Raw genomic sequence first — 14,042 nt, forward strand, 5'->3', positions numbered from 1 at the left:
TTCTCTGGTTCTTGTTATTGGTCTTTATCTGTTTTTTGCTCTGGAAAGCTTCTGATTCTAACAGGCTGCTCATTGCTTCAGGGGTGCTTTGATCAGGTGAGCTGAGGGACGATGGCACCAGTGATGCCCAGGTGAGAGATGAGGGGTGATGCTACCAGCTGTGCCCAGGGGAGATGAGGGGTGATGTTCCAGTGATGTATTGGCCATGGATTCTCCAGAGAACAGCAAAAGCTCCACATCACATCTCACACAAGGGGTTCAGCTTTGGGCCTGTTACTCCTAGAAGGACTCTGAGGGGCTGCAGCAGGTCCAGAGAAAGCAACAAAGCTGGGAAAGGGTCTGGAGAGGGCTGGGGAGGAGCAGCTGAGGGAGCTGGGGGGGTGCAGTGTGAGGCTGAGGGCAGAGCTCATTGCTCTGTACAGCTCCCTGAGAGGAGGCTGCAGCCAGCTGGGGTTGGTCTCTTCTCTCATGGAACAAGTGACAGGAGCAGAGGAAACAGCTTCAGGTTGCTCCAGGGGAGGTTTGGTTTGGACATGAGATGAAACTTCTGCACTGAAGCAAAGGCTGTCCAGGGAGGTGGCTGAGTGCCCACCCCTGGGGTCATTTGAAGGAGGCAGAGCTGTGGTGCTGAGGGCCACGGCTCAGCCCCAGACTTGGCAGAGCTAGAGAGTGGTTGGACTCAATCCCCCCAAAGGTCTTGCCCAGCCAAAAGCATTCTGTGGCTCTATAACCAGAGCTAACCTGCAGGCTGTGTTCCCAACCCATCTGAGGCTCAGATTTAGCCCTGGTGTCACTGCACAGGAGGACGTCAGGGGCCTTGTGCCTCACCTCAGTCATCCTGGGGCAAGCAGTGACCCTTGGTGCTCTTCGAAGGCTCAGCCTGGAGCCAGTGTCACAGCACCACTGGGCTTCAAGAGCTCCTCCTGTCCGTGCCGTGTCTGCAGGGTGCTGCCAGGCTCTTGGCAAGCTCTCTGTGCTGCTGGGCTGCTCAGAGCAGAGTCTGAGTTCAAGGCAGCCTTTGCTGCTCCTCAAGTCTGGCAGCAGAGCTAAACCGTGGCCAGGGCATGGTGCTGGACGGGCCGGGAGGGCTGGCACCACCTCGGCACGCAGCTGTGGTTGCTGCTGCGGTAGGTGCTGCCTCCTCAGCCCTCTCCTCCCTGCCTGAGCTGCAGCCAGAGGAGTCAAAGCCATCGAGTGTCCCCAGCTGTACATGAGCTTCTGCCTGGATTGCACAATTCCCAGTGTGTGGTCTGCCTGGAGAGGCTGAGAGAGAATCCAGTCTGGAAAGTGTGGGGGTAAGAGTGGTAGGGGAAGGAAGAGGGAAAGGAGGTGATTGAGGAGCTAGATCTGATGTTTTTCCATTCTCAGGCAACAAAACCACTTCCCAGGCTGTTAGTTTGGACTGGGGCAAACAGAGCAAGATGGGGAAGAGGGAAGGTGTCTCTGCCCATGCCCGGGGGGGGAGAGGACTGCAGCTTGATCTTGAAGGTCCTTTCCAGCTCAGACCATTCCCTGGATCTATGAAATGCTCAGGGATGGGTATAAAATCCCCAGGTTGGTGAGCTGTGTGTGCAAAGTCCTTAGGCACTGAGAGCTAGGGCAGGCAAATGGCAAGGGGCACTTGGAGCTAGACCAAAGCATGGCAAAGGAAGAGCACAGTGAGCTGGGCTGTGCCTGCTGACCAAGCCACAGGGTCTGCTGCAGTGAGGTGAAGAACAGACACAGCCCTGGTGGCTGCTTGGATTGTCTGTGGGGTTCTAGGTAAGGTTATTCCATGAAAAGCAATTCCCTGTCAGTGAGGTCACTCCAATATCCAACCCCTCCCCACAAAGTGTTGGAGGGATGCTTCTGAACTGTCCCTGCTCCCTGTTTGCTTTGGTCAGTGCAGAGCAGCCACAAGGTTTGCTGTAGGGAAGAGCCCAAGCATGGCTTTGGACAAAGTGCTTCTGTCCAGAGGAGTCTGGCAGCTGCCATCTGCTCTGCTGCTTGGTCCATAATGACCCCAAGCAACACCACAGGCTTGGGGCAGTGTGGCTGGAAAGCTGCATGGCAAAAAAGGGACCTGAGGGACTGTAATGGACAAACAACTGAATAAGAGCCAGCAGTGTGCCCAGGTGGCCAAGGAAGCCAAAGGTATCCTGGCTGGCATTAGAAATGCTGTACCCTGCAGGGGCAGGGAGGGGATTGTCCCCTTGGACTCTGCTCTGGTGAGGTCACACCTCGAGTGCTGTGTTCAGTTTTGGGCACCTCAATGCAAAGAGGGATGTGGAGCTGCTGGAGCCAGGGCAGAGGAGGGCAAGGAAGCTGGGGAAGGGCCTGGAGAGTAAATCTGGTGGAGAGCAACTGAAGGAGCTGGGGATGGTTAGTGTGGAAAAGAGGAGGCTGAGGGCAGAGCTCTTGACTGTCTGCAGCTACCTGAAAGGAGGTTGTGGAGAGGCTGCTGCTGCCTCAAGCTGCCACTGGGGAGGTTTAGACTGGACATGAGGAAATGTTTCTTCCCAGCAGGAGTGGTCAGGCACTGGAATGAGCTGCCCATGGAGGTGGTGGAGTCACCAACCCTGGCTGTCTTTAAAGGTCCTTTGGATGCCGTGCTTGGGGGTATGGTCCAAAGGTGAACTTTGCAGAGTAGGCTTCTAGGTTGGGCTTGGTGATCCTGAGGGCCTTTGCCAGCCTGCATGGTTCTGTGGTGTGTCCTCCACTCCTCTAACCCCAACCTGTTTAGCTGTGGATAATTCACTTCTAGAGCCACTCCTGCCTGGGGCATCCCAGCTGAGCTCTGCAGTGGCTCTCCAGCCTTGTGCAAAGCTGCTGGGTGTTCTTGCTCTGCTGCACTCCTGCCCCTGAAGCTTTGGCATCTGAGCTGGCAGAGGCTGTGAATCTACAAAGGTGGGGTCTGAACTTCACTTTGACAGCTCTGAGATGCCTTCAAGGGGAACCCAGGCAGGAAAAAAACCTTCAGCTTGCTCAAGGCCTCATCCAGCCTGGCCTTGAACACCTCCAGGGAGGTTGTGGAGCACAGAAGCACCCAATGTGATCTTTGATCACATTGGGTGCTTCTGTGCTCCACAACCTCCCTGGGCAACCTGTGCCAGTGTCTCACCACCCTCCGTCACAACAATTTCTTCCCTCATCTCTACTCTCAGTCTCCCTTCTCCCAGCCCTTATCCAAAGTCCCTCCCCAGCTCTCCTGGAGCCCCTTTAGGTACTGGAAGGCTTCTCTAAGCTGTCCCTAAAGCCATTATAAGTTGCTTGACTCAACCCAATCTGAATCTGCAGTGTTAGTTGCTTGGCTCAGAGGTGATGCTGCAAGACCTTGGGGTGCACTTTCTGTACCTGGCCAAGAACAAGATGGGATTCCAGCCTGAACCTCTTCCCTCATCCATGAAGTGACCTGCTTACCTTCCAGATAAGGCTTGGGCTGAAAGGGGAGGAAAAAGCAGCAGCCTGGAGAGTTAGTTCCCACTGGAAACCAAATCCAAGGAGACCTTAAGGACTTCCAAGGGTTCAGAGGAAGGGAGCCATGCTACATGGCAACAGGCAGATGTGTTCCATATGTTGGAGGGGAGCTGAACTAGATGGAGGCAGGCATGTAGAGGGCTGGGAGGGTCTGTGTGCTGCTGGGCGCCTGCCTTCAGATTGAGTTATGCACAGCCAGCCCAGCGAGATGGGCGAGCCAGGGGCTCCGGAGCTGCGCTGCGCAGCTGCCGTTCCGCGGCTGCCTTCTATTCCTGGAAGCAGCATCCTTAACTCCTCCTGTGCCGGGCTGCTGCCAGCTGTGCTCGGCTGCCTTCCTGAGCAGCCCTTCTGCCCAGCTGCTGCTCGCTTCATCCCCAAGGCCCGACGAGGCAGAAACGAAACTCTTTTCTGCTTGATAGTCTGCTCTCCTCTTGTCCTCCTCTGCCCCTCTTTTCCCCCTTCTCCTCTGCCCCTCTTTTCCCCCTTCTCCTCTGCCCCTCTTTTCCCCCTTCTCCTCTGCCCCTCTTTTCCCCCTTCTCCTCTGCCCCTCTTTTCCCCCTTCTCCTCTGCCCCTCTTTCCCCCCTTCTCCTCTGCCCCTCTTTTCCCCCTTCTCCTCTGCCCCTCTTGTCCCCCTTCTCCTCTGCCCCTCTTGTCCCCCTTCTCCTCTGCCCCTCTTGTCCCCCTTCTCCTCTGCCCCTCTTGTCCCCCTTCTCCTCTGCCCCTCTTGTCCCCCTTCTCCTCTGCCCCTCTTGTCCCCCTTCTCCTCTGCCCCTCTTGTCCCCCTTCTCCTCTGCCCCTCTTGTCCCCCTTCTCCTCTGCCCCTCTTGTCCCCCTTCTCCTCTGCCCCTCTTGTCCCCCTCCTCCTCTGCCCCTCTTGTCCCCCTCCTCCTCTGCCCCTCTTGTCCCCCTTCTCCTCTGCCCCCCTTGTCCCCCTTCTCCTCTGCCCCTCTTTCCCCCCCTTCTCCTCTGCCCCTCTTTCCCCCCCTTCTCCTCTGCCCCTCTTTCCCCCCCTTCTCCTCTGCCCCTCTTTCCCCCCCTTCTCCTCTGCCCCTCTTTCCCCCCCTTCTCCTCTGCCCCTCTTTCCCCCCCTTCTCCTCTGCCCCTCTTGTCCCCCTTCTCCTCTGCCCCTCTTGTCCCCCTTCTCCTCTGCCCCTCTTGTCCCCCTTCTCCTCTGCCCCTCTTGTCCCCCTTCTCCTCTACCCCCCTTGTCCCCCTTCTCCTCTGCCCCTCAGCTCGCTCTGAGCCTGCCGTCTAAGCCCGACGGCTCCTCAGGCAGCCTGCTGTCGAGGTGCAGGCTGAGGAGAGACATTAACGATGCCTACTTCGGGACACTGGAACTTGTTGGGAGTGGTTTTTGCACCTCCCCTGTCACACTCAGAAGGCTTTGTCCTAGCTTTGGTTGTTTATTTGTCTTCGTGGTGCGTCGTATTCCCTCCCACGGTGTGCTTTATGCCTCTCTGGGTCTGGTGCTGGTGTCTGTGGGGGTGTGCTGGCGTTTCAGGCTCTCCAGCTGTAGGATGGACACCCAGAGAGTCACTGTCCTCTCTCTGCTCTCTTCCCAGGCAACTCTCTGCTGCTGCGGGTCCTGCCTGCTCTCTACGAGCAGCGACCGCAGCTGATCAACCTCCATCTGAGGGAGCTGGTGACACTGATGGCCCAGCTGGACCAGGCTGAACAGCATCACCTCCTCAGGCTCTTCCAGACCGTAGCTAGGAACAAAGGAGTGGGGGTAAAAACATGGAACATCTGAGTGCTGGCTTCTGCACCTCCTTTTTGGAGGAGCTGATTGGTTTCAGATGCCTTGGCAAGGTCTCTCTGCTAGCTGCTCTCCAAGCAGTGAGGAGTCCCTTAACAAGCATGACAGTGCTTTCCTGCCCTCATTCCCCACAAATTCCTTCATTCCATTCCAAACTCCCCATCTAGTCGTAAAGAGAAGCACAACAATGACTCTGCTGGACCAAAAAAGTTGCTGTTAAAGCAGAGCTCGTTGGAACTGTGCTTAAACCAGAAACTGAGCTCAGCTTCTCGGTTCTTCCCCTGCCAGCTGAGTGCGAGCTCCCCTCGCCGTGTTCCTGCTGGGATGTATCAGCTGGATGGAATTACACACCCAGGAAAATGAGTTAGGATTGATGAGAAGTGAGCTGGAGATGAATTAGCCAAGGCAAAAGACATCATGCTTTAGAAACTGTGTCGTTAGCAGCACCCAGGGCTTAGGACCAGGCACAAAAAGTGCCTGCTGGGGGAAGGTGTGGAACCCATCAAACTGCCCCCCCCCCGGGAGAGGAGATCCAGCAGGAGTCAACCTCTTCCCTCAGGCAGGCAGGGAAACGTGGTGGTGATAGGAACTCCCTGGGGAAAGGCAGGAGGAGCTGGGCTGTGCTGCTGGCTGTGGAGTGTCCTTGTGTGCAGAGCTTCTAACCCCCCGGGCACTGTGCTGCTGGGCAAGCTGCTGTGGGTGCCTGCTGGAGCAGGGCTTGGAGTGGCTGAGCTCCAGAGGTCCCTTCCAGCCCCACCCTGCTGGGACTCTGTGAAACCAGTAACTTCTCCTAGCACCTGAATTTCCTGCCTGCCTGAGGCAGACAAAGTCTTCTGTTCCTAGAGTCACAGAATCGGTCAGGGTTGGAAGGGACCACAAGGATCAGGCAGTTCCAACCCCCCTGCCATGCCCAGGGACACCCTACCCTAGAGCAGGCTGCCCACAGCCTCAGCCAGCCTGGCCTCAAACACCTCCAGCCATGGGGCCTCAACCACCTCCCTGGGCAACCCCTGCCAGGCTCTCACCACTCTCATGGGGAAGATCTTCCTCCTCATGTCCAGTCTGACTCTCCCCAGCTCCAGCTGTGCTCCATTCCCCCCACTTCTGTCACCACCTGCAGGGAGGCTGGAGCCAGGTGGGGTTGGGCTCTTTCAGGCAGCCAGCAACAGAACAAGAGGACACAGCCTCAAGCTGTGCCAGAGCAGGGTCAGGCTGGATGTGAGGAGGAAGTTGTTGTCAGAGAGAGTGATTGGCACTGGAATGGGCTGCCCAGGGAGGTGGTGGAGTCTGTGTGGCTGGAGGTGTTGCAGCCAAGCCTGGCTGGGGCACTTAGTGCCATGGTCTGGTTGGTTGGGCAGGGCTGGGTGCTAGGTTGTGCTGGCTGAGCTTGGAGCTCTCTGCCAACCTGCTTGGTTCTGTGATTCCACCTGACAGCCTAAGAAGTCCCTCTCCAGCTTTTTTGTAGCCCCCTTCAGATGCTGGAAGGCCACAAGAAGGTCACTTCAGAGCCTCCTCCTCCCCAGTACAGCACAGAAGTGGCCCAGAACAAGGGAAGGAATCTGGGGAGGAGCTTTGTTGGTTTTTGGGTCTCCCTCCTTCACCATGTGAGTTTCTTTCCTTATTTATGCATAACTGCACTATTTCAAGCCTCCAGCTCAGCCTTGCTCCATCTGTTGAGCTGAACTTGGCTTGGCCTCAGCAATAACAGCTCTGTGCAGAGGTCAGCAAGGGTGGGAAACTCTTCTCCCAAATCCAAGTTGGGGGTTTCTGTGCTCCCAGTTCTCTCTGCTCTTTCATAGGTGCTGAAAGAGTGCATCCCATGTCTCCTTGGGCACCTGAGAGACCCAGACCACTGTGACCTCATCCTGAGCATACTTCTAGAAATATCCAGCTATGAACCAGCAGCTTTGGCCTCTTTTCTTCCTATGCTGGAAGAAATTGGGGAGAGCTTCCCAAGCCTGATTGGGCAAACAGCGAAGATCTTTGGAGCTGTTGGACACATTGATGAGGTGAGCTGGAAAACCAAAGGAGCTGGGTGGGGTTGGGCTTGGGCTGTTCATTGGCTCTTGTCTAAAGTAACACAAGACAGGGGGTGAAAAGTTGGAGAGCAGCCCCCTGGAGAAGGGCTTGGGGGAGCTGGGGAGGTGCCAAGCTGGAACAGGACCTGTACAGACTCGAGTGGGACTGTAGGAGGCTCAATGAGGCCAAGGGCAAGGTGTAGCACCTGGGTCAGGGCAGTCCCTGCTATCATTCCAGGCTGGGCATGAAGGGCTGGAGAGCAGCCCCACGGAGAAGGACTGAGGGGGGCCAGGGGGTGCCAAGCTGGAGATGAGCTGGCACTGAGTGCTGCCAGCCCAGCCCCAGCCTGTCCTGGGCTGGTCCCCAGCAGCAGGGGCAGGGAGGGGATTCTGCCTCTCTGCTGTACCTGCTGAGACCTCCCTGCAGTGCTGGGGCAGCTCTGCAGTGCTCAGCACAGGCAAGGAGCTGCTGGAGCAGGGCCAGAGGAGGCCACAGCAGTGCTGGCAGGGCTGGAAGGGCTCTGCTGGAGGCCAGGCTGGGAGAGCTGGGGGTGGGCAGCCTGGAGGAGAGAAGGCTCCAGGAGACCTTCTGGTGGCCTTGCAGTGCTTCAAGAGCTGAGCAGCAAGCTGGGGACAGAGTTTTGAGCAGGGCCTGTGGGGACAGGACAAGGGGGGATGGCTTGGTCTGAAAGAGGGAGAGTGAGGCTGGAGAGAAGGAAGGAGTGTCTGAGACTGAGGGTGGGGAGAGCCTGGCCCAGGCTGCCCAGAGTTGGTAGAAGCTTCATCACTCTCCCCACTGCAGGTCAGGTTGTTTGGGCCCCTGAGCTGCCTGCTCTGGCTGCAGCTGTCCCTGCTGGCTGCAGGGGCTTGGACTGGATGACCTGGGAAGGTCTCTTCCCACCCAACCCAGCCTGTGATGTGCACCCAGATGACAGTGTGGGAGTAAGTTGCTCAGGGAGGTGGTGGAGTGCCCAGCCCTGGAGGTGCTGAGGGCAAATGTGGCCATGGCACCTGTGGCCATGGTGCTGATGGGTTGGTGCTGGGCTGCAGCCTCTCAGAAGGCTTTTGCAGGCAGAACAGCTCTGTGGCTCTGTGCAGTAGAAGCCTCCCTGGCACTCAGCAGGTTGGCACAGAAGCTGGGGGATCTTTGCTGCTGCTTTCTAAGCCTGTGCTGAGGGCTGAGGAAGGCACAAACACAGAACTGCATTGCAGGTCAGGCAGTCTGGGGTCTGAGCTGGCTGCAGGGAGGTTGGACTGGATGACCTTGGAAGGTTCCTTCTGATCTAAGCTGTTCTGTGGCTCTGATGATACATCCCAGAGTTCCTTCCCTGGGGAGGCCCCAGGCTGCCCTAGCAGTAGGCATTCCTGGTGCTAAGCCTGTGCTAGCTGTAGCCTGCAAAAGCAGCAGCAGGGCCAGGAGAGCCAGGACCACAAAAGTAACCAGGGGTGGGATCTGAGTGACTGGAACCAACCTTCAGCCTCCTAAAATCATAGATTCAAGCAGGTTGGAAGAGACCTCCAAGTTCATCCAGTCCAACCTAGCACCCAGCCCTTTCCAGGCAACCAGACCATGGCACTAAGTGCCTCAGCCAGGCTTTAAACCAAGGAACAGCCACAGCCTGAAGGCTCTCTGCAGAAATGGAGCTCAGGGGAGTGGGAAAGAAGCTTTCTTGAGGAGACTCATGAGCAGGAAACAGAAACAGCTCAACTGTCAGAAGGGCAAAGAGCAGCATTGGCAGCATTGCTGTTTGCTGTGTGCTTGCTGTGCAGATCCAGCATGGAACTGCTTTGCTTGGAAATGACCTTGAGCATAGACTCACAGGATCAGTCAGGGCTGGAAGGGACCACAAGGACCATCCAGTTCCACCCCCCCTGCCATGCCCAGGGACACCTCACACTGGAGAAGGCTGTCCACAGCCTCATGCAGCCTGGCCTTAAACACCATCAAGTCCAACCTTCAACCTGATCTCCCCACTTCTAGAATCCAAGAACCTTAAATGTTGGAAGGGACCTCTCAGAGGGGCTGGACAAGGTGACCTTCAAGGGTCCCTTCCAACCTGCTGCCTTCTGTGATTCCATCATCCAGTCCAACCCAACCTCACCAGGGCCCCAAATGCCATGGCCACAGGTTTGTTGGCCACCTCCAGGGCTGGGGACTCCACCTCCCCGGGCAGCCTGTGCCAGTCCCTGACCACTCTTGCAGCACAGAATTTGTTCCCAACCTGTTCTGCTTCTCCAAGCTGTGTGTTTAGGGCATGTCCAAAGCTACCACTTGATAGGAGCCCATCACTGTTTGTGGTTGCAGGCTTTGGCTAAGTCAGGTTGCAGAGTCCCCATGAGTGAAATGAAAGGCAGAGGAGGAAAAAAACCATGCTTGGGGCCCCCCTGCCTTGTCTGCTATCATGCAGAGCCTTCAGGAATGTTGCAGTCATGGAATGAAATGTGAGCTTCCTCCTCTGGCATAGCCCAGCTACTCTGCCCCCTGGCCAGAGTTCATTGCACCACAGAACGGGAAGGGGTGGAAGGGACCTCAAAGCATCACCCAGCCCAAGCCCCTGCCAGAGCAGCAGCACCCAGGGCATGCCCACCCCATCCAGGTGCTGTGAGCAAGAGGGGCACTGGGGGCATGGAGGCAGTCCAAAAAGGAGCAATGAAACTGGGGAAGGGTCTGGAGGGCAGGGCTGGGGAGGAGCAGCTGAGGGAGCTGGGGGTGTGCAGCCTGGAGGGAAGGAGGCTGAGGGAGACCTCGTTGCTCGCTGCAGCTCCTTGAGAGGAGGCTGCAGCCATGTGGAGCTGGGCTCTGCTGCCCAGTCTCAGGTGATGGAAGGAGAGAAAATGTCCTTAAGTTGCCCCAGGGGAGGTTTAGGTTGGGCTCGAGGAACAATTTCTTCCCCAGAAGGGTTGTCCAGGCCTGGCCCAGGCTGCCCAGGGCAGTGGTGGAGTCCCCATCCCTGGAGGGGTTCCAAAGCCCTGCAGGTGTGGAGCTGCAGCTCAGTGCTGGGGCAAGGCTTGGACTCGATGACCTTTAAAGGTCTCTTCCAACCAAACCCACCCTGTCAGTCTCTGCCCTGTGCTGTGTGCTGAGGCTGACCCTGCAGCTGCTGCCCAGCCCTGCTCCCCAGCCCCTTCTCCAGCCAGCCCCAGCCCCTCAGCAGCCACTCTGATATCCACTTGGTTCCAAACACAGTTACTGGGGGAGGGGGACGGGAAAGAACCCAAACCCTGCCGGATCTTTCCCTTGCCCTGTGGCCCCAAGGTGCTGTTTTGCTTTGCACAGAGTGCTGGTGAAGGGACAGCTTCTGATTTCCAGTTCCCTTCCCCCGAGGCTGTGGCTGCCAGCAGGAGCAGTGCTGTGGGTAAACAAGGGGCAACCTTGAAAAGAAAGGGATCTCTTTTCAGCCAGACCCCTCTCATCTCTCCAGGGGGCTGTCTGCACTGCCAAGGTGGGGAGGGCAGGGCAGGGCAAGCTCAAGGAGCTGCCTCTAGAAGCCAGCAGGGAAAAAAAATACTCCCTCACCATCTGCAATCTGCACTTCAAAGGGGCAAGGCTCAGCCTGTGCCACCTCTTCTCCCCAAGTGAGCCCCTGGACTGGGCACTGGGCAGGCTGCACCTGGAATCCTGGGCTCAGTTTTGGGCTTCTTGCTTTAAAAAGGACATTGAGAGGCTGGAGAGGGTCCAGAGAAGGGCAGAAAAGGTGGAGAAGGGGCTGGAGAGCAGGGCTGGGGAGGAGCAGCTGAGGGAGCTGGGGGTGAGCAGTGTGGAGAGGAGGAGGCTGAGAGAGACCTCATTGCTCTCTGCAGCTCCCTGAGAGGAGGCTGCAGCCAGCTGGGGTTGGGCTCTGCTGCCCAGTCTCAGGTGCTAGAAGGAGAGGAACTGGCCTGAAACTGTGCCAGGGAAGAGTTAGGTTGGAGAGGAGGAAGCTGAGGATGAGCCTCAAGCAGCTGCTGGGCTCCACCTTGCTGGGGCTCACCTTGAGCCCTGCCTGCTGGGAGGTTTGCAGCTTGTTCTTCCCTGGGTGTGTGCAGGTGGTGGATCCATGGCATGGGAGTGGCTGGGGGCAGAGGGCTCCCAGGCACAAGCTCTGGTGGCAGGTGGAGGACAGGTCCTTGCCTGCCACTCTGCTTCTCACTCTGCAGGTACCTGGGGTTAAAACGGCACCAGTGGTGCCTGCTGCTCACAGCATCAAGTGCCAGGTCTCTTCCAGCCTGGCTGATTCTGTGGCTAAGTGAGCTGCTGGAAAGAGGCATTTGGATACCAGGGGGTGCTGAAGGGGTGAAACATCTGCTGGGCACAGGCTGCCCAGGAGCTGGTGGAGTCCCCATCCCAGGACCCTGTGGCCATGGCACCTGGGGCCATGGTTTAGTGGCCATGGTGGGGTTGGGTTGCTGCTTGGGCTGGCTGCAAATGAAACAGCTCCGCGGGGAAGTGCCAGGAGTGGGCACGGAGAAAGAATTCACCTCAGGAGTAGGTCAGAGAAGGGCTGCTGGAAGGCACCGGTGGGTTGTGTACCCGCAGAGAGGCTTTCTGAGGCTCCCTGGCCTGAAGGCAGGGCAGGGAGGATGCCTGTTGGGCTGTGGCTGTGCTGTCTGCAGCAGTTCCCCCTCTGCCCCCCAAGGCTTTGTTGCTGCTTTGCCTCACTGCAGGCTCCGGCAGCGTCCGCGGCGCCGCTGGAGCCTCTCCAGCTGGATCAAAGGCGCAGGGGAGATGGCCACAAGCTCCCTCCCGCTCCCAGCGCCTGCTGCACGCTTTGTTCGGGACACACAACTGCCTCTTAAGTGGTAATCGAGCCCCTGCTTATCTCTCGGAGCAAGCATCCTCTTCCGCGGAGCCAGGGGCCAGCTGCTGCCAAGCCCCTGGGGGGAAGCTGCTTCCATCGCAGCGCACAACTGTTTGGCTTGGAGACCTCAAAGGCCACCGAGTCCCAGCAGCCCAGGCAGGGCTGGCCCCGGGGGTCTTCCCCAGGCGGCTGCAGGAGGCAGTGTGCCAGGCAGGCTGCTCTGGCAGGGCTCAGCCCGGGCAGAGCGCAGCAGACCCTGGCTCCTCCTGTGCCAGCTGAGCTTGGCTTCATCGAGGCTCCCGGTGCTGGAGCCGCGCTCGGCTCCCGGTGCTGGAGCCCTGCTCGGCTCCCGGTGCTGGAGCCCTGCTCGGCTCCCGGTGCTGGAGTCCTGCTCGGCTCCCGGTGCTGGAGCCGCGCTCTGCTCCCGCCTCCCCTGCCTGCTTTTGTGGCCCAGCTGTGCTTGGGATCAAGCTTAGCAGCAAGTTTTGCTCTCCTGAGATCCCAGAAGAGGCAATGAAGCTGCTGCTTCGTTGGGGTTGTTGTGGCCAAAGTGCAGAGCCTGGCACTTGGCCTTGTTTGATCTCCTGGCACTGGGCTGTGCCCATCTGTGCAGCCTGTGCAGGTCCCTCTGCAGAGCCCTCCCTGCCCTCTAACAGCTCCACACTTGCTCCCAGCTTGGTGTCAGCTGCAAACTCTCTGATGGAGAGCTCAATCCCCTGCTCCAGATCATCAATTAAGATATTGAACAGGACTGTGCCCAGCACTGATCCTGGGGGCACACCACTAGTGCCAGGCTGCCAACTGAGTGTGGCACTGTTCACCACCCCTCTCTGTGCCCTGCCCTCCAGCCAGTTCCTAACCCATCACAGAGTGCCCCTGTCCATGCCATGGGCTGCCAGCTTGGCCAGGAGTTTGCTGTGGCAGACAGTGCCAAAGGCCTTGCTGAAGTCCAGGCAGACTACATCCACAGCCTGCCCCATGTCCACCAGGCACTCACCTGGGCATGAAAAGAGGTCAGGGTGGTCAGGCAGGACCTGCCCCTCCTATATCCATGCTGGCTGGGTTTGGGGCCCTGTCCATCCTGTAGGTGCCCTGTGATTGCCCTCAGGATGATCTGCCTGGCACTGAGGTCAGGCTGGCAGGTCTGGAATTTCCTGGCTCCTCCTTCAGAGTTTGTTTGTCTGTGCTGCTGCTGTCAGGTCTCTGCCTTTTGCTGCTCCCTGCCCCAGAGCACCTTCAGGGTGTCCTGTCTGCTCCTCTAGGTTTGAGACACAGTGCCCAGAGGCTGTTTGAAGGAGCCTGCAGTGTTCTGGGCAGGTAGCTCTGCCATCCCTGCAGTGTTCTGGGCAGGTAGCTCTGCCATCCCTGCAGTGTTCTGGGCAGGTAGCTCTGCCATCCCTGCAGTGTTCTGGGCTGGTGTCGAGGGAAAGTGTGGGGCTGTGAGCTCCAGCTGGAGGTGCCCCTGCTGCCTGGAACGTCCTTTCCAGCCCAACCCATTGCACCATTCCACCCTCAAGGGGTTAAAGTACCTCCTGCACCAGAGGTTGTCTCCTTCCTGAGCGATTCGTTTAGGAGCACAGCCCTGAGCTGGGGGCTGTGACTGCCACTGCGATGAGTTCAGAGGGAGATTCGCTTTCGGCCTCTCCTGGCCCTGGATAAGCAGCAGCCTGGCAGCTGCATCCATCACTGCCGGCAGCCTGAAGCCTGATATGCCCTCTGCAGCCAAACTTTCACTGCCCCATTTGTCAGGGGGATGTGACCCCCTCCAGTCTCTCAGCAGGATCACATCCCCCCACCCATCGGGACTGAAGGAGCTGCTCTGGAGCATCACATTCAACAGGCAAAGAGTTTCTAACCCAAGGTCCTTTATCATCTCCCTCTGGCAGGGGAGTACAACTCCACTCCCAGCTGCTTCTCCACAGACCTGCAGAAATTCACATCCTAAAGCAGAAACCCCAACGGTGAAGAAATTCCCTGTGGTTCCTCTGCTGTGATTGCTCCAAGTGGATCAGGTTCCACAGCCCTCAAATTGA

At 58.0% G+C, this 14,042-nt stretch overlaps 1 protein-coding gene across 4 annotated transcripts in view; it reads left to right on the top strand.

Moving 5' to 3' along the window:
- The window catches only part of VEPH1 (ventricular zone expressed PH domain containing 1), a 66,302-nt gene that overhangs the window by 33,027 nt on the left and 19,233 nt on the right, over positions 1-14,042 (top strand). For all 4 annotated transcript variants that reach the window (XM_064165023.1, XM_064165018.1, XM_064165019.1 and 1 more), the window contains 2 exons: positions 5,020-5,186; positions 7,013-7,222. In XM_064165023.1, coding sequence (XP_064021093.1) covers positions 5,020-5,186; positions 7,013-7,222 — 377 coding nt within the window. The remainder of the gene's footprint in view (positions 1-5,019; positions 5,187-7,012; positions 7,223-14,042) is intronic.

Source organism: Pogoniulus pusillus, chromosome 26 (assembly GCF_015220805.1).
Source record: "Pogoniulus pusillus isolate bPogPus1 chromosome 26, bPogPus1.pri, whole genome shotgun sequence".
NCBI lineage: Eukaryota > Metazoa > Chordata > Aves > Piciformes > Lybiidae > Pogoniulus > Pogoniulus pusillus.